The 24,143-nt window shown below is 38.1% G+C and overlaps 3 protein-coding genes and 2 pseudogenes across 3 annotated transcripts; 2 read left to right on the top strand and 3 right to left on the bottom strand.

Moving 5' to 3' along the window:
- The first annotated feature begins 407 nt into the window (after positions 1-407).
- Positions 408-2,513, top strand: LOC148743147 (uncharacterized; annotated as a pseudogene).
- On the bottom strand, positions 2,481-3,471 carry LOC148743146 (uncharacterized; annotated as a pseudogene).
- Positions 3,472-4,848: 1,377 nt separating this feature from the next.
- On the top strand, positions 4,849-7,757 carry LOC111345958 (uncharacterized). The gene is made up of 3 exons (XM_088762972.1): positions 4,849-5,670; positions 5,821-6,043; positions 6,227-7,757. The coding sequence occupies exons 1-3, from the start codon at positions 5,538-5,540 to the stop codon at positions 6,450-6,452; spliced, it is 582 nt and encodes a 193-aa protein (XP_088619098.1). The 5' UTR covers positions 4,849-5,537; the 3' UTR covers positions 6,453-7,757.
- Positions 7,758-11,922: 4,165 nt separating this feature from the next.
- Positions 11,923-16,736, bottom strand: LOC148743145 (uncharacterized). Its single transcript, XM_088762950.1, has 4 exons — positions 16,178-16,736; positions 14,340-14,454; positions 13,833-14,244; positions 11,923-13,137 (listed from the first exon to the last, which is right to left on the bottom strand). The coding sequence occupies exons 1-3, from the start codon at positions 16,496-16,498 to the stop codon at positions 13,889-13,891; spliced, it is 792 nt and encodes a 263-aa protein (XP_088619076.1). The 5' UTR covers positions 16,499-16,736; the 3' UTR covers positions 11,923-13,137; positions 13,833-13,888.
- A 592-nt stretch (positions 16,737-17,328) lies between these two features.
- Positions 17,329-21,153, bottom strand: LOC148743144 (microfibril-associated glycoprotein 4-like). The gene is made up of 5 exons (XM_088750159.1): positions 21,130-21,153; positions 20,655-20,769; positions 20,276-20,398; positions 19,318-19,738; positions 17,329-18,350 (listed from the first exon to the last, which is right to left on the bottom strand). Exons 1-5 carry the CDS (start codon positions 21,151-21,153, stop codon positions 18,113-18,115), a joined length of 921 nt encoding a protein of 306 aa, XP_088606285.1. The 3' UTR covers positions 17,329-18,112.
- Positions 21,154-24,143: the final 2,990 nt, after the last annotated feature.

Raw genomic sequence — 24,143 nt, 5'->3', positions numbered from 1 at the left:
CCTTCTGATTTTTCATAGTTCGCAGTTCTGATTTTTCACAGTTCCCTTCTGATTTTTCACAGTTCCCTTCTGACTTTTCACAGTTCGCAGTTCTGATTTTTCACAGTTCCCTTCTGATTTTTCACAGTACCCTTCTGACTTTTCACAGTTCCCTTCTGATTCTCCGAACAGTTCCAAAAGGTCAGAACAATTCTGATCTTTTGGAACAAAAGCTCCGCCCTTGGTACTTAATTCGTCACATCCGGGCTTCCAAGTCTAGAAAAAGCGGGAGTTTTCGAAGGAAACATAGCAGCAATCTTTTATACGTGCAGTTAACAGTGTTCTAGAAGTAAGAAAATGCGCTACCAGTTTACTCACCGTGTATGAATGTGAATAGTGTTGTACAGGATGACCAGTTGGAATTGATCTCGAGCTATTTTAAACAGGGATACAGCAACTTGGAAATCCTGGAATTTTTAAAACTACACGGAATAACAGTAAGTATATCAACGCTGAAAAGACGACTTCGAACCTTAGGCTTGTCAAGACGTCCCATGAATATACATCTTGATGAGCTTAAGAGTATCATAGAGAGAGAGCTCGGTGGCAGTGGCTGCTTCGTGGGCTACTGTAAGATATGGGCCAGACTGAGGAAGAAAGGATTCTTGGTAAAGAGAATAAAAGTCATGAAACTTCTAAGAGAGCTGGATCCAGAGGGAGTTGAGAGCAGAAAAAAGAAGAGACTTCGCCGAAGAATATACCATGCAAAAGGGCCCAACTTTGTCTGGCACATCGATGGCTATGACAACTGAAACCTTATGGATTCTGTGTGCATGGAGCCATCGATTGATTTTCAAGGAGGTTAATTTGGCTCGAGGTTGGTCCCACAAATAACAACCCTGAAGTTATCACTAAATTTTACCTTGATGCTGTAAAAAAAAGTCGGTGATTTACCAAGAAAAGTGAGATCAGATGACGGAACTGAGAACGGCATGGTTGCTGCAGTACATACATTTCTGAGGTCAAGCCACAATGACGAGGATGCAGGTCTTGGGTGTTTTCTTACAGGCAGGTCTACAGCAAATCAGAGGATTGAGGCCTATTGGTCCCATCTAGCTAAGGATGGTCCTGGTTGGTTGATTAACTTTTTTAAAGATCTACGTGACTTGGGTCTATTTATTGACTCAGATCCAGTTCATGTTGACTGCATTCGATTTTGCTTCATGCCTATTCTAAGGAATGAGCTATATCAAGTGGCAGAGTTGTGGAATCAACACAGAATATCGTCCAGCAAATTTGGAAACAGCAGTGGTCCACGGGGACGACCTGATTGCATGTTTTTTCTACCTCACCTGTACAGTACAGACGACTACAAAACGGACGTAGACGAGGATGACGTTCAGGAGTTCTATGATCACTCCACATTGTGCCCACCTGACTACAGTGACGATTTTAAGGAATTTGCTCTAACTGTTATGAATGAACATCACCTTCCAGAGCCACACGATGTTAGCTCTGCTCTTGATCTCTATATGGAACTCCTCAAAGAGGTGGAAACTTTAACATAATTTTTTTTCTAAGCATATCCTTCGAACGTGTTCTTCCAGTTTTGTAACCAACAACACGAGCCTTTGGCATATTTCAAATTGCACCTGTATGTATAAAATTGATTTTCTTTATCCCAACTCTCTCACTGAGAATGTAGAATCCTTAATGAGATAGCTTAGAAGGTAAGACAAGGCAACATCGAAAATTCAACATCTTCGATCTTGAACTGCAGGGATGGTGTTTAATACGCTTTTTAGTCTGAGACCAAGATGTGTTTATGTCAGAGTTTTCACAAAAACAAGAAGCAAATCAATAAAATCATCTTCTAGCAGCTTGCCTTTTCGCCCACCCTGTAATAAGCACTGGGGTGAAATGAGGACCTAATTCTATCGAATAGTAACTATTTTATTGCGCAAATGACAATGGTGTTTTTGTGTACACAGAAATAACTGCTTACAACTCTACATGTAAGCAACTCTAAATTTTAAGAACCAAAAAGACTTAATAAGTACAGAACTGGAGTGTTGTGCAAACTGAAACTGACAAAAGCTGTGACTCAAACTTCTTATGAAAACAATTCAAAGTAAAGTTTGACCAGATGTTCAGTCTGCTCCTTTCCTTAGCCTGAAATCTGAGGTCACCTCCTCCAATGATCTCTTATAATCTACCCTTGAATCAGAACTTTATACCTGAGATACAACAGACTAACACAACATTCTACCCAGCTTGAAAACATGGCTGTCACAGACCTCTTGTTTTGAGGCTTATTAGTTTAAACTACAACAGTGATTACAGTCGAGAACAGAAAAAAAGGAGTTTCTAGGTCATTTCAGACATCAATTTTGTGCTTTCGAATTTAGTAGCCTGTTATTTACAGGGCATGATTCAACCCTTCGACAGGTACTTTGTAACAGAAAAACACTGATCAAAAACCTAGGCCAATAAAGTTTCTTTCATATAATATCCATTTCTCAGTTGCCTCGATTAAGAATGCTTGTAAAGTCTTCCCTTAATTCCACATAGTTAGTGTATGTGGATGGAATTTCTAAAAGGGGTCCACAGGTGTGGGAAATGGGTCTTGCACTCAAACCCTCACACTTAATGAAAGTAACCTCTATCTTCTTGTAAATCATAACATCCAGAGCTGTTGTAAATCGCAAAGACTGCAGGAGTTTTGGCATCTCCAGACCTCTTACAAATCGCTACAAAAATTTAAATGCATCTCTCTCCCCTTCATTTTATGGATTTGAGGCGAGAGAAGAGAGCACTTTTTTTGTTGTAGGTTTAAGACTATCATAGAAGCCCTCGACGGCTGAGATAGTTTGGAACTGGAGATACTGCTTTAACTGCTGTACAAAAGGTTGCAAAGATGAAATCATGAGATGTGGTTTCTGAACTAGTTCCAGCTTGGAAATTTCAAGAATGACTTGGCTGAGGTTTTCACCCTTCTACGCTTGAATCTTTCAAGAAAATCAGTAAATTCATCTTCATCATCTGGAAGCTGATTCTTTCTTATAATATCTACAATAAACTCCTCCTCTACTGGGGATAGGTATTTTGTGAATGAATCAACAAACATGGAATCTGGAACTTGGTTGCCAAAGAGGCAGTAGCATATCTCTCCTATAGTCATGGAGATAGAAAATTCACTCCAGAATAAAGTATACACTTCACAAATTACCCCAACACCTACACCCTGTTCAAACTGTCGTCGTAATGAATCCAGCGAACTTGGATTCGATGTTCTTTATTGGTCTTTCTTTTCTTCCCTCTTGACTGACCCCTGATGCATTCGAGCAATGCAGACAATCGATTTGCCGTTCGCTGGTTTGCTTCACGGGACGCTGCTTTAGAACTCGTAAAGGCAGATTCAACGCGTTTGTTGTTGTTCTGACCCTGATGTTCTATTTCCTCCCGTACAGTCTGCCTTATTATAGCATTCATCGTTTAAAACGCCAAGCACTGCCCACAAGACGAACGAGTGAACATCATTACCGCCTTCTAAAATGGCGGGAGAAGACTCACACGCGTCAGTTCCCGTATGTTAAGTTCCGGTCTCTTTCGTCCAACCGAAAATCAGAACTGCGAACTGTGAAAAAAGCAGAAGGGAACGGTGAAAAATCAGAACTGCGCATTGTGAAAAATCAGAAGGGAACTGTAAAAAGTCAGAAGGGAACTGTGAAAAATCAGAAGGGAACTGTGAAAAATTAGAAGGGAACTGTCAAAAATTAGAAGGGAACTGTCAAAAATTAGAAGGAAACTGTGAGTCTTCTGGGCCATCGTACATTTCTGAGAAGTGAGAGGTATTTGCAAAGCATAATTTGCGAGCAGAATGCCTCCAAGGCGTTGTGTCGTGCAAGATTGCGACAGGGTGGCCGACAAACAGTTAGGAATATCTGTTCATACCTCTCCTGGTACAGGAACCGAGCGTGCCATGTGGAAAAGATTCGTCAGCCAGCATAGAAAGCATTTTAGGCCCAAAGGGACATTTGGCATTTGCTCACTTCACTTTACCGACGACTGCTTCACTCTTTCGGTACATATAAAAGGGACAGAGAGACGACTAAAGCCGGGATCCGTCCCAAGTATTTGGAAAAAAGGATCTGTTTCCCTTAGCGAAAGAACTCTTCGTCGGGTGAGTTATATTGGTGGATTTCTTTTTTGCGCACAGTACGAGTACAGGACTGTCACTTTTATGGTATTTTTCTTGAATAACAAACACCCTCTCTTTAACTCGTTTGACAACATTTGAAAAAAATTCCACAGAAGTTTAAGTGCTTTGTATTTCGTCGACGCTGATCTTCATTTACCGATATTCATTGATGTACAACAAACTTTCAGCACTTTCGATGTAGCGAATGTAAATTTCACAGGTCTCACATTTTCGTTGTGTTAATCCTAAAGTTTAGCGGTCTTGATGTTTTCCTTCGCTTTTTTTTTTTATGTAGTAGTTTAAGGTTGAGAATTACAGTCTCAAGTTAAGCGGAAAATTAAGTCTCAGTCTTGGAGGGAAAGCAAAAGACCAGCAAATACCTAAGATCCAGTTGTGAAAAATTACCAGCTAACAAACAACTTTTTCCAGGGTTTACTGCTAAACGTGCGACAATTTCTCTATTTCAATGGACATTCTTTGTGGAATGAGGTAATTGTTTCTTAGAACTGCTGCTTGTGTCTAATTTGCTTAGCAATTAAACTTCTGTATCATTGATAATATTTATAATTCGCTTTCGAAAATGTTCCACAGTGACACAGCACTGCCATGTAACTACTACTGATGTTTTTTCAAGATTCTAATCTAATTGTCCTAACGGTCTCTCATTGTATCGCTCAAACTTCTAATTGATCTGCACAGAATGTTTTTATTTGAAATTGTAATTTTTTTTCAATGTGCATATGTGGATGAGGCTTCTTGAGCTTGAACTCTCTTACCAAAAAAAAAATTTCCACTCGTATTTCAGTTGATGTAATAGGTTTTCATCTGTTGATTTCTTCATACTCTTTTGCCTGACAGATATTGAATGAGATTATGAGAGAACAGAGTCAAGATGCAAATATAGAGCAAGAAGCAGTTGTATTGGAGGAAAATCAGGTGATACAGGTGAATGATGAACTGCAAGGTGACTTAGGGTTGCAAGCTGTTGGGTGCGTTCAGACCACCGAGGCGGATGAGGCTCGGGCAGAGGTGACACAGGTAACTCACGAGGGGGGGTTCAGGATGAGGAGTTAGTGCTGGTGGCTGATGATGGAGCTCAGGCAGAGGTGATACAGCGAACTGATGAGGTTCAGGCAGATGAGGTGTTATTGGCACAGATGGCTGACGAGGGAGTTCAGGACAAAGAGGTGATACTGGTGGCTGATGATGGACTAGTAAGAGTGATTTCCTAAAGAGAAGATTTTATTTGTATTGTATCTGAACTTATCACCCCTCTCTCCATCTCATGTTTGGATCTGTAGTCATGTAAATTATCATTTTTTTTTTTCAAATAACTCCATGTGAATCATGCAGGGCAATGCAAGCAGAATTGACTCAGCTGAAAGCTAAGATGACCCGGTTTAAGAACAAACTTTCCTCCAACCAAGAGCAGTGGGTTCAAACATTCAAAGGAATTCAAGAGCAGAATCGTCTTTTTATGGTCAATACTGGTAAGATTACAGGTGTCCTGTCAAAAATGAAACTGATTAATCTGACAAAATTTAATTTCCAGGAAATTACCTTTTTTTAGGCACACTACACTGATTATATCGTTTTTCTAATCTCTCATTGATATTATAAACTTTTTTGTAACATTTAAGCTGTCCAAATTGGACCAGTTGTTGAAACAGAGGATACTAGCCCGACAAAGTCTATGGATCAACCAACTGAACAGGACGAAGATTTTGATGAAGACGCAACTGATGTCAATAGCACTACCTGGCATGATAATGATGACCCTACCTGGGACCCTGAAAAAATTGATAGTGACTATCAAAAAGTTAAAGATGAAGATGACAGTGGCAAAATACATGAAAACCCAAGGTAACTAGCACATTGATTAACTGGCCAATAGTATCTATAAAAAAAAAACCAGAGAACTGAATAAAAAAAAAGGGCTTTATATTTGCAATAACAATTTATTCTATTTTTAATAACACATACATGCAATCACTCTTACAGTTTATATCATGTAATTAAAAAATGTTTCTTTTAACTGCCTTTTAGGCCACACATGGAAGGAAAAGACATCAGGGAAGAACCAAAGGGAATAGTCTTTTTATCGAAGTTACTTCTGCTGTTTGAATTCTGCCACTTGTGCTTCTTTCGCAAGCCTAAGATTGCTGTTACACAAACAGGAACCATGTTGACCATAGAATCAGAGTGCAGCAACTGTGGAGAAACAGTCACCTGGAAAAGTCAGCCAGATCTCCTGTGTCGGTTTCCTTGTTAGCTCAATTGGTAGAGCGCTGCACTAGTATCGCAGAGGTCAGTGGTTCGAGTCCCGTACAGGCCTGATTCTTTTTTCCTTTTTTTTTTTCAGGTCTGATTTTCGCTATTGCATAAATAGCGCTATCTACTGCGAGGATCGTGCACCATACGAGAAGAATTATATCAGTCAAGGAATATGGTTTGATTGAAAGACAAATTTCTGGAGCCAAAATGATGCGAAATGTATGGAAGTCAGAGGAAAGAATTTATATCTAGAGCTTGACTGACTTACCTCTGTTAAGATCTCGTTTGAATACCGTTCGAGGTTCGGAACATAATCGTCGGGCCTGGCTTCCTTGGTGCGATTATTTACTCACAGAACTTTTGGGTAAAACCGTTGTTGAAACTTTGACATCGGATGTCAGTGATACACACACGGTAACAAACGTCCCCCAGGGCAGCTCCCGTGATCCTCTTAAAGATGTGACGTTGGGGCATCATACCAACTTTGCAGACTTCGCCTACGCTGCATTGTTTTGCGTTAGCATTGGAATTTATATCTAGAGCAATAGTACACACACAATGGGTACTATTGTCATGTAATACAGCTTTGGGAGGACCATTAATTCTCTTCAGCGCTGCGGCAAAGATTGCCTTAATTATCAAAAAGTATTTGTTAAAAAATATCCGAGATAGTAGAGACACTTTTGTATATTGTCTAAATTGTTTTGATTTCGTGCAAAGGGCTCAGATACGATCTTAGTTAAATTGTTTATATTTTTAAAGCCCATAAATGGTCTTTCACTATACTCATTTTAGTCGACCGAGAAAGTATCCATATCAACACACTCCCATAAACTTCGCAAGATCAGAATAGCTTTGCATGGTAAGGAACGCGAAGAAAACTCGGGAATGTACGAGTACGAAAGCGTGAAGGACGCGCGTGAAATTAAAAGGAGGGACTTATTTTTAGCAAATTATGGATTTCTCACCCAAACCTCCTCTCGCGCCATTAGTTTTCTTGCACTCATGAACAGTGATCATTTAAAAGTGAATTCTTCCTTTCGTTTAAAATATTTTACTGCACGTTCGGGAGGTGTTGATCTGTTACTAGATAATTAAAGCAGTATTATTAAAGAGAAAAGGCAAGAAATCGTCTGTCCATAGCATACCCCAACCGCTTTTTAGCGTATGAGACTTTTTGCCTTAAAAAAAACATAGTTGCTGCCTTACTGCAAACTTAATTTTTCCACTTTTGTTTTTCTTCTTTTTTCGGTTGCCTTGCTAATTCAAAAGAAATTTATAAAGAAGACCGGTATGCCAAACTGTCGCTATTGGAACTGCTGAATTTCGAATTTATTTGGAAATGTGTGATTAAAGAAAAAAAATAAACAAAAAAAAAATTGCATGGAAATTACTTGACCAGTAAATGTGGTTATTCTTTTGTTCTTCCTTCGTTTTTGGATCGATTCGGAAGCTGTCTTATCTACATATTTTTCAATTTTTTTCTTGAGTCTTTCATTTCTAGTTATACAATTCAACCAGTAAGCTTGGCAATAACCAACTTGAGTGTCCTCAGATATTACGAAACTTCTCTTCATCCATTTGGTTCTTAGTTTGCAAAATAACATTCTGAAACTAGTTATCTAAATCAAAACTATTTACAAGCCGATACGTTTTGGTTTAAGAATTTTGGCACTGAGTCAGGTTTCATCCTATTTTTCAACAATCAAACGGTTATTACAAAAAGCGTCTAAATTTTGTAGGGTCATACACCCACAATTTTAGACTTCTACATCGAATCAAAGAAAAATTGCTTAAGAGCTGAAAGATTGCTCATGGAAAAAAAAAATGAAATGCGCGATGGCGTTTGATCAGTGCATTACCATTAGCTGCTAACAAATGTCACCGAGTTGTTTTCCAGCTCTAAAATTTAGCGTGAGCCGAGTTCAGCCCGCGGTCCTCAGTTCGGCAGCTTAGTTTACCTTGGCAACTAATGATGCTCGCTTACAAAATTGTTATCTCCAAATAAATAGCGTTTCCAAATATAAAAAAGAAAATCCTACTTACGTTTAATCTTCGTAATCTGCTCACTTTTTGTGTCTTGAACTTCATGTTGATACGATCCACGATCCACGATCCAACTGAGATATGTATCTACAAGGGAATGACTATTTTACCTCGGTCAATGAAAAGTAGTCGTCATTTGCTTTTAGGCGTCTGAATACATTGGTCCTGTACAGTGGTTAATATATATGCTTTGCAAATACAAGAATGCTTAGTCATGGCGTTGTTTTTTATTAAGACCTTCGACGTATAGAGCAAGATGAGCGAAATGATAAAATAGTCCAGTTGGTAACCTCCTGGATAAAAAAATTGCTATCGGGAAATCTCTTCATCTGTTTTGTTTAAAAGTTTCAATCAAAGTGATATCAAAATAGGAAAAAAAATTTATCTTTAGTTTCATGGGTTTCTTGAAAAGAAGTTATGTCAACAAAGAGTTTTCAAATTAAAGGTTTTTGTACAATAAAGCTTATCCAAGACAAGAGACGTCCTTTAACCGCAGGGGTCGAAAATACAACAAGGACTTTTAGCAGTAAAGACGGCAACGCTGAGGAAGACGTCCAATATTAAAAAGTGAATTTATGTGTTTAGGTAGCATTTCGCGAATGGGTGAATGTGTTTACCATCCGTATTCAGAGGACTACTAAAAAAATGTACGAAGTTTTAAATCGCACGTGCTGAACTTTGGTTCTGCTTATTAGACCTTTTTTCCCCGCGTCTTCGTTGCCGTCGTTATCGTGTTCTGCTTAAGGTCCGTAACATTGCTAATTACAACGTCTACAATGTTATAAATCCCTCTCTTTTCCGCCCCTATAAAGTAAAAGCTAAGATTAAAAAAAAAAAACAGTTAAGAAATGATGACTATATACTGACTGTTACACTGCATTATTTCCATTGTGACAGTGAGCCGTGAAACATGATCTGAGTTATTGAACCTGTAATTCGCCTCTGCATCTTAATTGAAAATTTCACTCGGAGATACGAAATGTCCTTTCCAAGCCTGAGGATGACATGCTTAGAGACCGTTTCTGTAAAGATCAAACAGCTTGCCTGAGAAAACTGTATTTATTCATTTAAGGAAAGGTTTTCTTGCTTTTGTTGTTGTTGTTGATTTTTTTAAGTCAAAAGCTCTTTCGAATTTCGATTCTAACGATTAGGTAGTAAAACATCTGTCGCTTTTGGGCTGAGTTCATTAAACATTTACCTTGTTTACCCCCTTATTACAAACTGGAAAAGCTAATATAAAATAATCCTTATTTGTGCATCACTTATTGGCTCTATAACGTTCTGTCCGTTGCAATATCAATGATGGAAACGCGATGCTTAGCCCTTCTATCAGCTGTTCCTCGTTAGTTCACAACATTCGGACCACCGTGATGTCGAATGTCGTTGTCAATAAGAGTAGAAATCACGCTAAACCACTGTTAATGCGTTAAATACCACACAAGTAAATATCTCCCGCGCTGATCGGCTTGCTCGATAGTCTGGCGAGTACTATTTACCACTGAGCATCCGAAGAGACAAAATTGGGCTTCGTGAGTTTAATTTCCGACCCATTTTTCGGTATATTGATAGAAATAATCTTATTTTTCGGTATCTTCGTAGTATATACTAAAATAGTTATTCAGCTGCGCTTCGGTAAATAATTGTTCTACGTGAAAGTTCTTCTTTTTTCTCAAAAATGGCATTTCATAGATAAGGCACTTGAACTATAACGTAAAGCAAGCCATTCCGCTTTAAAGCATCTTTTTACAGATACTTGTACTTTATTAAAACCAATAATCGGCTTTGCTACGAATCTTTTTCCTTCTTAACACAGTGTTTGTTCATTGTCTCTAACAATGACTGTACCAGAACACAGAAAGAGTGCACAATTATTGTTTGTTCATGATATGAGATCAAAAACAATGTCTGCACCAGTACACAGACAGAGTGCACAATTATTGTTTATTCATGATATGAGATCAAAGATTTATCTCTGAACGCTTAAGTGAGTATTGCAATCCTTTAAATCGTTTCCAGTAAACTGTATCGGCGTACAACGTATATAGCTCACTGTGATAGATACCTTGAGATTCGAGTGATGGCAACTGTTGCAACACGAATCACCTTTGTTCCTCAAAGCACAGCGTAAAAGAGAGTTAAAAAAATCACATCTGACTGAACCATGAACTTAGTGAGAAGTCCCAGTCAAATACTTATCTGTGCACCATTGCCAGCAGCACTCCACCTCCTTTCTTTTGGCAAGCGCAAAACTGCTATAAGAATTAGTTCATTGTTGGGATAATTAGTGCCTGGAATAGCCTGCCTAGTAAGGGAGTACATGTACACGCTAGATAACTGCCTCTATTTGGAACAAGACTTTTATAGACGTTAACTGAACTTTAGAATATTTCTTAGCTTAATATGTAAATGTCTTACAATTTTCAACCTATAGGCTAATTGATATTGAATCATACTATAGCTTGTAAATAGGTCTTAGATTGTACACGTCATTTACACTTTTTATTTATGGGAATTGTCTCGCACAGGCTTAAACTCTCGACTTCCATTTCAATTGAGAGGACTTTTTTTATTATATTTGTATCTCCTGAATAAATGATAAAATAATTAAGGTTAAGCTGTAATAAAAATTGTAAAGTAAATCATCCTATTCTTAGAAAATACTCCATACTCCATCAGTGGCTTTCCCATTTGGCCATTTAGTGCTTTTTATTTTTGACTCCAGAACTTAAAGAGCAGAGATTTTGATCTGAACAATCGCCTTGTAAAGTCATAACTGGAATAGGAATTCACTCTTTTTGAAAACAAATTGCTACGTTGGTTGTTCTGATCAGAAGCTGGTATAGGGGACCATTGACGAATAATCCGTGCAGGTTGTCATGTTTATGATGTATTGCTTACGGGTGTCGCAGCCAGATAGCCAGGTAGAAAATAAGAGAGCCGAGAAGACTTTGTTAATCATAGAACCTATGTATATATAAAGAATAAGAAAGATGGTAAGTTTTGAGCTCGGTAAAGAAATGTACAATGACGTTTTTTCGTCCAGCTACGAGCGTAGGACAAAGATAAAGATAAAATTCTTAGTTCCCTTGACGAATCGCGCTCCGATGCTCTACCACTCAGACAGAGACTCCATGCTGAGCAAGACCGATTACGACGCTCATATCTGACGCGCGTCTTTGCATACTGCTAAGATCGGCAATCTAGAATCGCCATAATTCTGATATATCAACAAAGTTGAAATGGTAAATTGGCCACCGTAACGATTACAAAAGCTGACGTTTCAAGCGTTACCCCTTCGCTCCGACGAAGGGCTAACGCTCGAAACGTCAGCTTTTGTAATCGTTACGTTGGCCAATTTACCATTTCAACTTTGTTGATATATCCAAATTATTTCGTTCAAAGGAGCGATTCCTATAGGCGATACTCCTATGGAGCAATTGCGTAATTACTAAGTCAAAGCCAGAACAGTTCAGTATTATCTGATACGTTCAGAAAATAATTAGGGACAAACTGAGAAGAACTGTGACAGGACCTTTTTGCTTTTATACTATTGTGACGATGACAATTCAATTCAGGAGGATAAATTTGAACTTTGTTGTGTGATGAACTGTGAAGTGATTGCTTGAACAAACAAAGTGGGGAAACAAACTGAGAAAACTTATTTCCATATACATATACCGGGAATCTGCGGCAACTGGATGTCGGACAAACCGAGAGAATTGTCACATGAATTTTTTTCTTACTCTTTTAATGCTTTGGGATACTCTCGAATACAAGTCAGTGTAAATCCCCTATGTTAATGGGGGAGAGAGTGCCTGTCATGTGACCAAACAATGGCTGCGAAGAAGGAGACTGCAATTGAAATGGTGGCAAATTTCAAAAGTTAATCGAAGCTACACTGAAAGGTTTTTACGTGAACAATAGATCCAGTGAGCAACCAATGAGCTTTGCGCACTAGTCCAGTCTACTGAAAGTCAATATATATGCGTTATTATTCAAACGTGAGGTCAAGATGACTGGATATGGCCGAGTTATTTTTTCACATTTTTGTGGACCGAGACGAATTCAAGGTTCACAAAAATGCGAAAAAAAAAAAACCAGGCTGTTATTCAGCTATCTCGAGCGAACAGTCTTGGTTAATTCAATTTTATTCATGCGTGGGATCAATGTGGGCAATCCCGAGCGGGCAAGATGGGTTCATCTTGCCCGCTCGGGTAGCCAATCAGAACACAGAATTTGCTTCATCTTGCCCACGGCGCTGCGAGCGATGTAATAACAACACTTACAATGAATTGTATTGAAGCTATCGAAAAAGTTTAATTTAAAGGTGTCATCATGCATAATTATTTACTTGCTAAGATAGCTTAGTTTCTTGATCGGTTACTCTTCGATAGACATCGCCTTATACCTTGGTTTTTAATTTCATCTCGGTGCGTTTCAGCGAGTAGCGATAACCCCTGAAAGTTTTCCAGTTGACTCCATCAGCAAAAGAAGCATGGGGACCAGTAAGGTATAATCCGTTCAGATTTGAGCCATGGCAGTTTTTGTACCATCAGGCTCCCTTGTATTGTTGGGCACAGTTGGACACGTGTTGACCGAGATCATTGTCTTGATCTTTGGTAGAAAACTGCATATTGCTGAAATGAAATAAAATTTTATGTAAGCCTGTCTCTATCAAACTTAAATGTGCGGAGAATGTTTTCCGACAAAAAGGCTCTGCAACTTAGTCTGCTTTTAGGATTACGTGGACAAATTTGCAGAGACAGTAGAGATAGACATCTACTGAGACAAATATATGGACAAGAATTGATCGTTAACTTTATTTGTTTGGCGATATGAAATTCGTTCAGTATGTTTAGAAGTAAAATATCTTCGTAATCTCACTTATAAAATAATAGAAACCTATCATGTCCTAAGGATGCACTGTCTCGTTAGAAAGCTATCATGATGAATTCTTCGTTGCAATTCACTTAAGGAAGCTACAGAACGCAGAACTTGGCCGGTTCACGCAGAACTTAGCCGGTTCACGCTTCAGCTCCTCGGTATTAGAAAATTATTTTTTAAAAACTTGTATGGGGCTGTGTAAGTGCCGATTTGTTTTTGGAAGGAAGTCATGCCATTTCGCAGTACAAATAGAGATCTTAGAATTTCGGGAGTCATACCGCGCAGTGTCTTCAACGGTCTTTGATGATTTCTTGTGCCAACCAAGCGCACGGAAAAGCTCATCGTTATCAAGCTCATTGCTTGTTTCATTTTAATTTCACCAAAATTAATCTTTTCAAAAATAATCTGTATGTGGTGCTCAGTTAGTCCCCACGAATGCCTTTCTTACCTTTGGTATATCATAGAATCACCAGCTGTGGCACTGTATCCTGCAATAAAAAGCCGTTACTTATCAGCCTCGTCTGCCACCTTAAAAGTCGTGTACTCACTGTAGGCGACTTTGCCATCAAAGTCTTCCAGGTCAACTCTCAACATGACGTCATCAGCGGCTGTGAAACGGTGAATGTTGTCATTTCCAAGCCAGAACTCGCCATTCAGATTTCCAAAGCCTTTTTTGTAGGACTCCCATCCAAGATAAAAGTCAACAGAGCCGTCCAAGCGTTTCTGCAAAACGGTCCAACCTCCACCGTCCGTTTTCATATCGCACAACACTTGTATTGCTTTGCCGCCATCTGGATTGACAGTAAACACCCCACTGGAATTGAGACCATCTTGGAACAATTGAGAGCAGCTTCTCGCCTCTGTTAGGAAGAAAACGAAGAGAATTTTGAAATTGTTCTTAAAAGATGATTAAGCAGTGATTGATGTCAATGAAATATCTAGCAGTTTAACTTACCGCAGGGTTTTCCCATATAGCCATCATCACATTTGCATCGTACGCTGACATCTTTATAGTTGGGAATGCAGATTCCTTTTTTGCCGCATTGAAAACTGTCCTCCTCACAAGCACTCTGTGAAAAAATAATCTCTTGGATTACCTAATCAGTTCTCCTCATATGAATTATAATAGTTCCGAAAAAAACAAGGGGTTTTAAAGGACATGTATGGATTTTTTAAGTCCTTTTCAAACTTTCCTAAAATGATTTAACAAAGAGATGAGGGGAATTGGAATTTTTCGTCGATACGACGTTCCAAACGGTTTACGCCGGATGACAAAACGCGAAAACGTTCTCGAGCAAAATTGATGTCAAAAAATAAGATCAAGGTTTGTTATTTAACGCATGAATAGTGCCATCAATCGTGGACAACACCTTGCAACTTTCTATAGGGACTTCTGCAGGGTCCTTATTCATAGATACATTAAAACATGGGTACTGAGTAACTTTCGTGAGGGGTTCAGCAGCGAATAAAAGCATGAACATTTAAAGGACAGATGGATATTGATGATCAACCAGACAGGTGAGGCTCACGTAGTCAAGTCAGAAGAGATTTAGCGAAAGGTGTCATAACATTTTCATAATCCCAAAGGCCTTTTAAAGAGCGTTTATTACTCCTTTACATCGCGTCTTCCACCTCACAACAGAAGCAAATTTCTGTCACATCTTGCAAAACGGTCTCAACGAGAGGAGTCGGGAGGAGTCAAAGATAAAGCCTGTTGCAAAATAATTGAGAGCAGATTTTTCCTTTTCTCTAACTTTCTTTGGCCCCTTTTCTTTTCGTTTCCTTTTCCCAATGAATTTTCGGACCTCGCCGTATCAAATGTAAATTCATGTTCCCCGCTGAGGTCGCGAAATGACCTTTCCCTCGAGTTCCAACGGACTTATAGTAAACGAGGAGCGAAAACTGTAAATTTCTTTTCAGGCCGAGAACTACAGGTACGTTTTTACGAGAATTACCTCTACTCAATTTTTTAAAGGATCAATAGAGTAGATAGAATTTGAATAGAACAGAATTTGTTGGATTTTGATGTAACTTGGGCAGAATATTCGTCAGATATCAACGCACCAACGTGTGTGAGGAATTTACGACGAAGTATGAGTACTAATCAGAGAATGTTTAGAAATACATTTGATAATAAAAATTAACGGTAAAAAACTACGACGTTTCGAAGTCTGCATGACCTCATTATCAAGTAAAATGTTAAAACTGATGTAAAATTGTAGCTCAGAGATTATATACAAATAAAATGTGTAAACTTCATTAGAATAATAAGCGTTCATTGTTATTGGTGTTTAGCATGTCAGATCGTGCAGTATATGTTTAAATAAATACTTTTGCACGTACTCAATACGTGCAAAAGTATTTATTTAAACATATACTGCACGATCTGACATGCTAAACACCAACAACAATGAACGCTCATTATTCTAATGAAGTTATCACATTTTATTTGTATATTATCTCTGAGCTACAATTTTACATCAGTTTTAACATTTTACTTGATAATGAGGTCATGCAGACTTCGAAACGTCGTAGTATGAGTACAACGGAAATATTTTCCATCGTCCTACTTTAGAATAACATCACACATTTCTTTAGCCTATCATCTGTTGAGTGATGCTGTCCAGTTTGTTTAGATGTCCGCGATAACGCGGAGGCTGGTGATTCAGTTAATTGGTGATTCCAATGCCAGAAGATACCCGATTTAGTTGATAGTGAATAAAAGTTAATTTATTTCATTGAAAAATAACTGTCACTGGGACATTGTGATCGTGACAAGTTCATTTTAATTACCTTTATTCCTCTGTAAGTGAAATCATCATCCTGAGTAAAGTTAGCAAATGCAGCAAATCGATCGGAGTCACTTAGTTGACACTTGAATTTCCCTGAGTCGCCCTTAATGGTTCCAAAGTTGTAAGACTGACATCGCTCCTCATTCACACACTCAAACTGACAGGAACTTTCCGAATCCACCTCTGTTTCTCTTATTAGGCTTCCGTTCAGCTTTCGTCCTGTTATTTTGTCGGCAAAGTAAACAGCCTTGAAATTTGGTCCTGAAATACGGCTTATGCCATCCACAACGGCACAAAGAAGGAATAGTATGCAGAGATGCATGTTTAGTCTTCACCGTCAGAAAGTTTATGCAGAAATTTTAAAACTTTGTTTTCAAATTTCTACTTATTGCTTGACTATGCTAGCAGGTACAAAAAAATTGCAAATCAGTTAACCGTCAGCATATCGGTGCTTAATTTCCCCTTTTTTCACTCAGGCCCTGTTTTTGCGGAGTTAGGGTCAACTCAGTCGCCTTCTCCATGTAGTGAGCCTGGTTAGAACATAAAACGAGTTTGTTCACTTAAAAGAATGCAGCTCAACAAACAATAACATTATTCAAAGAGTGGTCGCGAAATACGTTTTGCCTGCTGAGTAATTAATTTTGAAATTGATGATAGAAATTCCAAGAAGACTAGAAAATATGAAACGTAAAATAAACCAAATACAACGGAAAGCTATCTAATCTATAACAAGATGGAGATATAGGTTTCGTTGACCAGAATTTTAATCTAATAACTGAATCTTGAAGAAGAATTTTGTTAACTCATTAAGTATTGATAGTTTTGAGGTGCCCGTGTACAAAATTTATAGCTGTTCCTTTCAGTCAGAAAAGTAAGCAAGAACAAACTGAAAGGAACTGTGGCGAAGAATTTATACTTCTACACTACACCTTTTGCTGTTCATTACGAGAAGATACGCGTTCATTTTCGTTAAAAGGCGAATAATTGCGTGAGAAGACAATCATCAGAGACAAAAAAGTCTGCGTAAAGCGGTACCATCGCGCCCTTTTGCAAAATTTCAATGAAAATAAAAATATAAAATGCGAATAGACGACATACAACGGAAAGGTACCTGAGGTGGGTAAAACATGACTCAGATGAAGGTTTCGTTTTCAAGAATTTTTAATGACTGAATCTTGCACAAGAATAGTGTTATAACTGATTAAGTATTAATAGTTTTAGGCGCTCCTTCCAAGTTTTATTTCTTTTCGTTTCAGTCAGAAAGTAATGAAGAACAAACTGAAGAGACCTGAGGCGAGAAATTTATACTTCTTCACTACTGTAGCGTTTCTTTTCGACTGGGAGGTAAATTCGCACTTGGTTGGGCGATAACTTTGCTTAACTGCTAGACCAAATGAACTATGTAGGGAAAATAAACTCGCTTGTATAGTAGGGAGAGAAACAAGACTAATTTTCTTATGCCAGGGATCTATATATAGCAACTGAACTTAGAATAACCAAGAAAAATTTCGCTTGACTTCCTTACATTCGTCTTTACACTCCACTATACTCACGAGTGTAATTAGTCAATGTAAATACCCTTTGCAAATCGTGTATGCAGAATCCTGGTTGTAAATCTTGATGTTGAATCGAAGTTGCAGCTTCAGAGTCTATCTCTTGGGTTTCTTACTTAACATAAATTATCACGACGAAACAAACACGCGAGTTATTTCTTTTCAAAGAAGTAGTCGGATCCACTAACGCCATTAATTCAGAGAGATGTGGAATATTTGGAAAACAACTGACTGCTATAAATCAGCCAAACTTACTGATTGGGAAAACAAATGGACTAAACTAAATATTTTCAAGACCTACAACTGTTAGTTTAAATAAAGGTTAATCACAAAAATGGTAATCGATCATGAAACTATTGACCACAGCTTTCAGCACCATTTAGTCATTTCCAATTTGAAGGTCGCATCTTCATCTCGGTACGTTTCAGTGAATACATATATCCTCTGAAGGAATTCCAAGAAACACCATCTGCAGGCGAATCACTGAATGGTCCTCCATGATACAAGCCGTTGAGGTTAGAATGATGACAATTGTTGTACCACCAAGCACCTTTGAACAAAAGTGCACAGTTGTCACCGCTCAGGTCGTTGTCCATATCTTTCGTCGTAAACGACATATTACTATAATCAATCAATCAATCAATCAGTCAATCAGCCAATCAGCCAATCAGTCAATCAGCCAATCAGTCAATCAGTCAATCAGTCAATCAGTCAATCAGTCAATCAGTCAATCAGTCAATCAGTCAATCAGTCAGTCAGTCAGTCAGTCAATCAGTCAATCAGTCAATCAGTCAATCAGTCAGTTATGCAATGAGTAAATTCATAACTCAATCAATCAGTCAATCAAAAATTTATTCAGTCAGTCTCCTTATTATTAATAAAGGCTAATAGTTTCTAAAGAAACTGTTTGGGGCTGCGTCGGTGGGGTTAACGAGATAATTTGAATATATCAACAAAGTTGAAATGTTAAATTGGCCACCGTTACGACCATAAAAGCTGACGTTTCGAACGTCAGCCCTTCGTCGGAGCGAATAGAGGAATTGTGGGTTGTGTGTGCTTTTAAAGGCAGAAAATGGTGCTACGTTATTAGTGGGAACATGGCAACGAGAAAAACACGAATAAATTAGTGGAATGAAAAGCTCTCGTTGATACCTGTGGGATTCAGACTGCCGGTTTGAAAGATGAGCTTTTGTTCAAGAGTTTTACGGCTTTCCTTGCTATCTAAGTGTAAGGAAAGACCGCAGATTGCCATATGTTGTTAGAATGGTTAGGTAAATTAAAATGTCTAGTGACTGGTTTCGATGTGTCCTTGTCATTCCTCTCCACGTCGCGAAGGTGTTCTCGGAATCGTAACAGTGGCCAATTTACTATTTCAACTTTGTTAATATATTTCAATTATTTTCTTATCATCAAGTCCATTACTGTTGTATTAATAATCTCATCATTTAAACAACTAGTCCACCAGTTTATAAAATGGTCATATCCATAGGGTTAGGGTTTGATCAATAAGTCAGTCAGTAATCGATGGCAAACACCGAATTGGGATACTAAGTATTCCAGTGCACTTTGTGTTACCGATTTCACATACCTTAGCGGTTCTCCTTCAGTCATAGAGTCCCCAGCAGTACCGGTGTATCCTCCAATCAAAAGCCGGTACTTGTCAGCCTCGTCTGCCACCTTAAAAGTCGTGTACGCAGCGTAGGTAATGTTCCCTTCAAAGTCTTCCAGGTCAACTCTTAATATGACATCATCAGCGGCTGTCATATGATATAGATTGTCGTTTCCAAGCCAGAACTCTCCATTAAGATCCCCAAAGCCGTGTTTATAAGATTCCCATTCAAGAAAGAAGTCAACAGAACCGTCCAAGCGTCTCTGAAAAACTGTCCAACCTCCACCGTCCGTGGTCATGTCACAGAACACTTGAACTGACTTGCCACCATCTGGATTGATAGTGTATACGCCATTGGAATTCCAACCATCTCGAAGCAGTTCGGCGCAGCTTTTTTGTTCTATAATTGTAGAATAGTAGGAAAAAAAATTAAAAAGAAACAGACAAACGTTACCACTTTCCTCATCAATTTGGTAACCTAGGTTTTATTATTTGCCGTTTTCCATTCATAATAGCATCATTCAGGTTGAGGTTATTTTTCTAAGAAAAAAGATACAAAGCGAAGTAAGTTTGTGAATCGGAAACTGAACCCTATTCATAAAAGACCGAGCTAAACAACTTGTTTTAAGTGCGAAACCAGTTCAGGAATAGGAGCCTATAGGCAAATTGAGCAAACCTTATACCCACGCGTCAGTGCCTTGGGCTAAGAAACCTCAGACATTCAGGAAGCCAGCTTCAAATGCAAGGTAATGTTAAACGGGCTTAGCTTCTAGGCTTCAAGTTGTCTCGCAGAACCATTCTTAAAAAAGAGTAGCACTTCTAGATAGGATCTCAGGGCTCCTCTACCTCACTGTAGCTGCCTTAATCAAAATAGAATCTCTCCTTACTAGAGTAGAGACTGCTTTATACTCCAACTGGAACAAAACTTAATATTCACCTTCACATAGATACCCATCGCCTTTATATCCATCCTTGCACCAGCACCTGTATGACCCTTCAGAATTGTTGCATAAGGCGTTCACGTGACAAGCATGAATTCCTTCTGAGCACTCGTCTACGTCTGCAAAATATTTTTAAAGCTATCTCCAGGATATCTGATCTGTTTAGTCAATTAAATTAATTAACTTTTGATATTCCCCCTCCAACCCGTGTTTGATCAAGGGTGATTTCTGGAAAAACTGAGTGTTTTCGATGCCTTACTCATTCACTCAAAATGCTATAAATCTCCTCGAAAAGAAACTCTCTTCGAAAACTGAAAGAGGAAAGGATCAGAGTATTATGTAATTGGAAATGTCACACTAATCTCTCTCACTCACCTGTTTTACACTTGTCTCCAGTGAATCCCGGTGAACAAACGCAGAGATGAGTTTCGTGTTCAAAATCTGAATAACATCGCGAATTCGGAGGACACTGAGCGGTAGCACATGGATTCTTTAATAAGGTTTAAAAGAAAGTCATGCATAGACTAGACAACTTGAAAAAAAAAAGTTGTTGGCTTCTTCGAAAGATGTTGAGAAGACGAACACTTCTTTATGTGAATAAAGAAAACAAAGGCAGAAAAGATGGAAGTAACCTTCTCTATTGATTGGCTTTGGTTTCTAGTTAGTTGTCGAAGACGCAACCCTCAGCAGATTAAGAATGTTAGAAATATCTCTCACATCTAGCCCAATCGCCTCTCCAAGCGCTATAAGTCACTGTATATTATTGTATTTACCGTGTTGACAGACTCGAAGCAAGCGACAACGAAATACAAAGTTTGAGAACTTTTCTAGATGTAGAATAAAAACGTACTAAGCTAACATCTGTAAAATCCATCGTTTTTCCAAGCTTTGAGGGGTCTTAGGCCAACATTTCGTGCCTCAAAAATGAGCAAATTCAGTCTGTATCAAAAGTAATTCTACATATTCGTGTTATTCTTTTCTCCACACTCCCTCTCCCTATCCATGATACCTTTGCCGCGCGATAGAGGAAGTCCTGCCGTGTGACCAAGTCGTCTGGTTCTCTGACACCATCAGAATCACTCAGCTCACACACGTTATCACCATCCTCGTTTCGACCAAAGTTGTATGATACACACGTGACTTCAATGAAACATTGTATCTCACAACTCATTGCTGTCTTTGCTCTCGGTGTGCTGATCACGTGATTTAAAAGAGCCTTGTTTGTAACTGGCTCTTGAAACTCCTTTGTTATGCATGGAACTATTTAAAAATCACAAGACCGGAACAACTATCAATTATTGATTTCTATGAGTCGCCAACTGTTTCATTTATTTTATCGCTTTTTTATGAATGAAAACATTTCAATTTTATTTTACAGCGAGACAATAATGTTTAAAAGCCCAAATTTCAGTTCTTGACATCTGCTGCACCGACTTTGTGAATCACGTAATCATAATTTGGAATTGAAATTAAAATTAAAACATAATTTCAGGGCTTCGCTTTCCATAGATTCGCTTATAACATCTTTTTTTTTTATAAAAAAAAAAAGTAATAGGTATCATCAGAAATTAGATAGGTGACGAAAAACAGTATACTTGGTAAAATAGATTTTCAATAATTTGCAGACGGTAGCCATCATTTGCATGAAACCCAAAAACTAAACATCTGTACTTAAATTTCGACCGGTAAGTTGTCATCGTGGACTTAACTTGTCTTTATGGAAATAAGAAGTTGTGTAGAAAAATAAAATCATAATCCCCTACCTGTTTTTGAGAGGACATTCCACGAAAGCATCTCCAAAATCAGGGAAAGATAAATTATCCATAACTGAAAACAATTCATTGAGACAACGATATGTTGCAAGCAGCTACAGGAAATCTTCCCTTTGCAGCCCAACAGGCTCAATAATTATTCCTTTACTGTGGTAAGGCTCTATTGTGATGCAAAAGCGACAAGCTTCGTCTGTGAAAAGACTGGCTGATATATTAATTTCACTAAACACATATAGAACATTTAGGATAATAATGCATTCTCTTTTTTGTTGCCAAGCATATTCATGCTGTTTAATATTTGATGACCTCTACGTCCCAATGGGGTTCTTCTCTCCCATACTTTGGGTCCCTGGAAAACAAAATAAAGGAAAAAACTCTCGCAAAGCAACAATTTTGAGTCCTCCATGAAGAAAATCGAACCTCCAATCGAATTCTGCACTTCGATTCTCTGAACCACAGACTCTCCATAGTGGGCTAGATTTTTATTAGTTTAACATCTGACACGTGTCATACTAAGGTCAGCCATCTCGAAATCGTCATGTCTGAAGATGAACTACGGAAAACCATTCAAAGCCACGAGAAGGATGTCTTCATTCTTAAATTCTCTTTCAGCACTTATTCGCACCAACTCCCAAAGACAGTTAACTCGCAGAGACATTCCCTTCAAAGACATGTTTTTGGCGAGTGTTTCACTCGAAAACGTAGCTTTGAAATTCGTGCAGTTTAAACTCAGCGGGCCTACGCTTTTGGTGAGTAATGTGCATTCATTCGCATTAACAAATCAAATCAATACTTTGTTTTGATGAGATATTTTCAAGCATACCTAACTTAAACGGGTATCCCGTCAAAAGTACTTGTGGTGGTAAGTCCCTGTGGCAGAAGATGCATCTCTGGACTGCATTTCTTGTTTGTAAACTCATATAAGGCATTAGCCACATTTTAGAACCAGACATAAAAGCTGTCAATTTTGCTGACAGTATAGGTGGGCGAAAGTTGGACGAAAGACTGATGAGAGAAACAGAAGTGTAAATGTCTGGATCGGAATAGCGATAAAGCAGAAGCATGAAGGGTGGCTGAGAGAAATTCTGGTGATAACTAGGTAAATCTAATCGATTTGCTGGATTTTGTAACATCACCCACGATGAAGGGTTCTACTCACAATGGCTGAGAGGCGATGTAAACAACAGATATAAACAAACTGAGTTTGCCAGTGACAAAACATATACGTTATGCCTTGTTACCTTTGCACAATTCTTATATTTTTAAAGCGAATTTAGGGATTACTTTGTCTACAAAAACGACTAGAAAATCCCCATTATCCTTCTGTGGACCCATCAGAAAATGATGTCGCATTCAGAACAAATGTTGAGAATGTTTTCATCATATAGTTGAAACAAGGTCAGACAACTTCAGTGAAAGTCACTTTTGGCCAATTTCTTTTAGCCTAAGCTTGGTTCATGTAAGAAAGTACGTGGTGTTTGCCACAAAGAATTACCTGTTTTGGCTAAGCAAAAAAAAAAAACACTCACGACTAATAATGAAAATATCTGGATCTTATTAATAAGAATATTAGAAAGGAATGAAAGGTGAACTGATTGAACGAAATACATCAGAGGGCTATAAAAGTGCAACATGATGAAGACAAATGTTTTTTCACAGATTATTTAATAGCTGCATACTATATAAAACAATTGTGTTCTTACTCATCAAGTATTGATAGTTTTGTGAATCGAATTTGGTGCTTCCATAAACCAATTAAATTACAAGTAGGGTAAGATCTCGGTCCTGACTAAATTTACCCTTCAAATAATAGAGCTTTTAGTTTTATTTGAAGTTTTAGAATTTTTATAGATTAAACTCGGAAGGTAAACGGAAATGATGAACATGTCAGCTTTCTTGACAAGAAAACGCGTTTAACAAAATTTCATTGATTCTTTAATACAAATATTTTTTATTAAACAAATTATCTCAAATTTTATTTTTATTCGACGGTAAGAAATCCGTTATTTTTATCAAAATTGTTCAGCCTATCAAATCGATCAGATTCGCTCAGTTGAAGTTTTATACAATTTCTTGCCGTTACAGCATTCAA

This window comes from Stylophora pistillata, chromosome 1, assembly GCF_964205215.1.
Source record: "Stylophora pistillata chromosome 1, jaStyPist1.2, whole genome shotgun sequence".
Lineage (NCBI taxonomy): Eukaryota > Metazoa > Cnidaria > Anthozoa > Scleractinia > Pocilloporidae > Stylophora > Stylophora pistillata.
The sequence above is the reverse complement of the archived record's forward strand: the minus strand, read 5'-3'. Positions and strand labels throughout refer to the sequence as shown.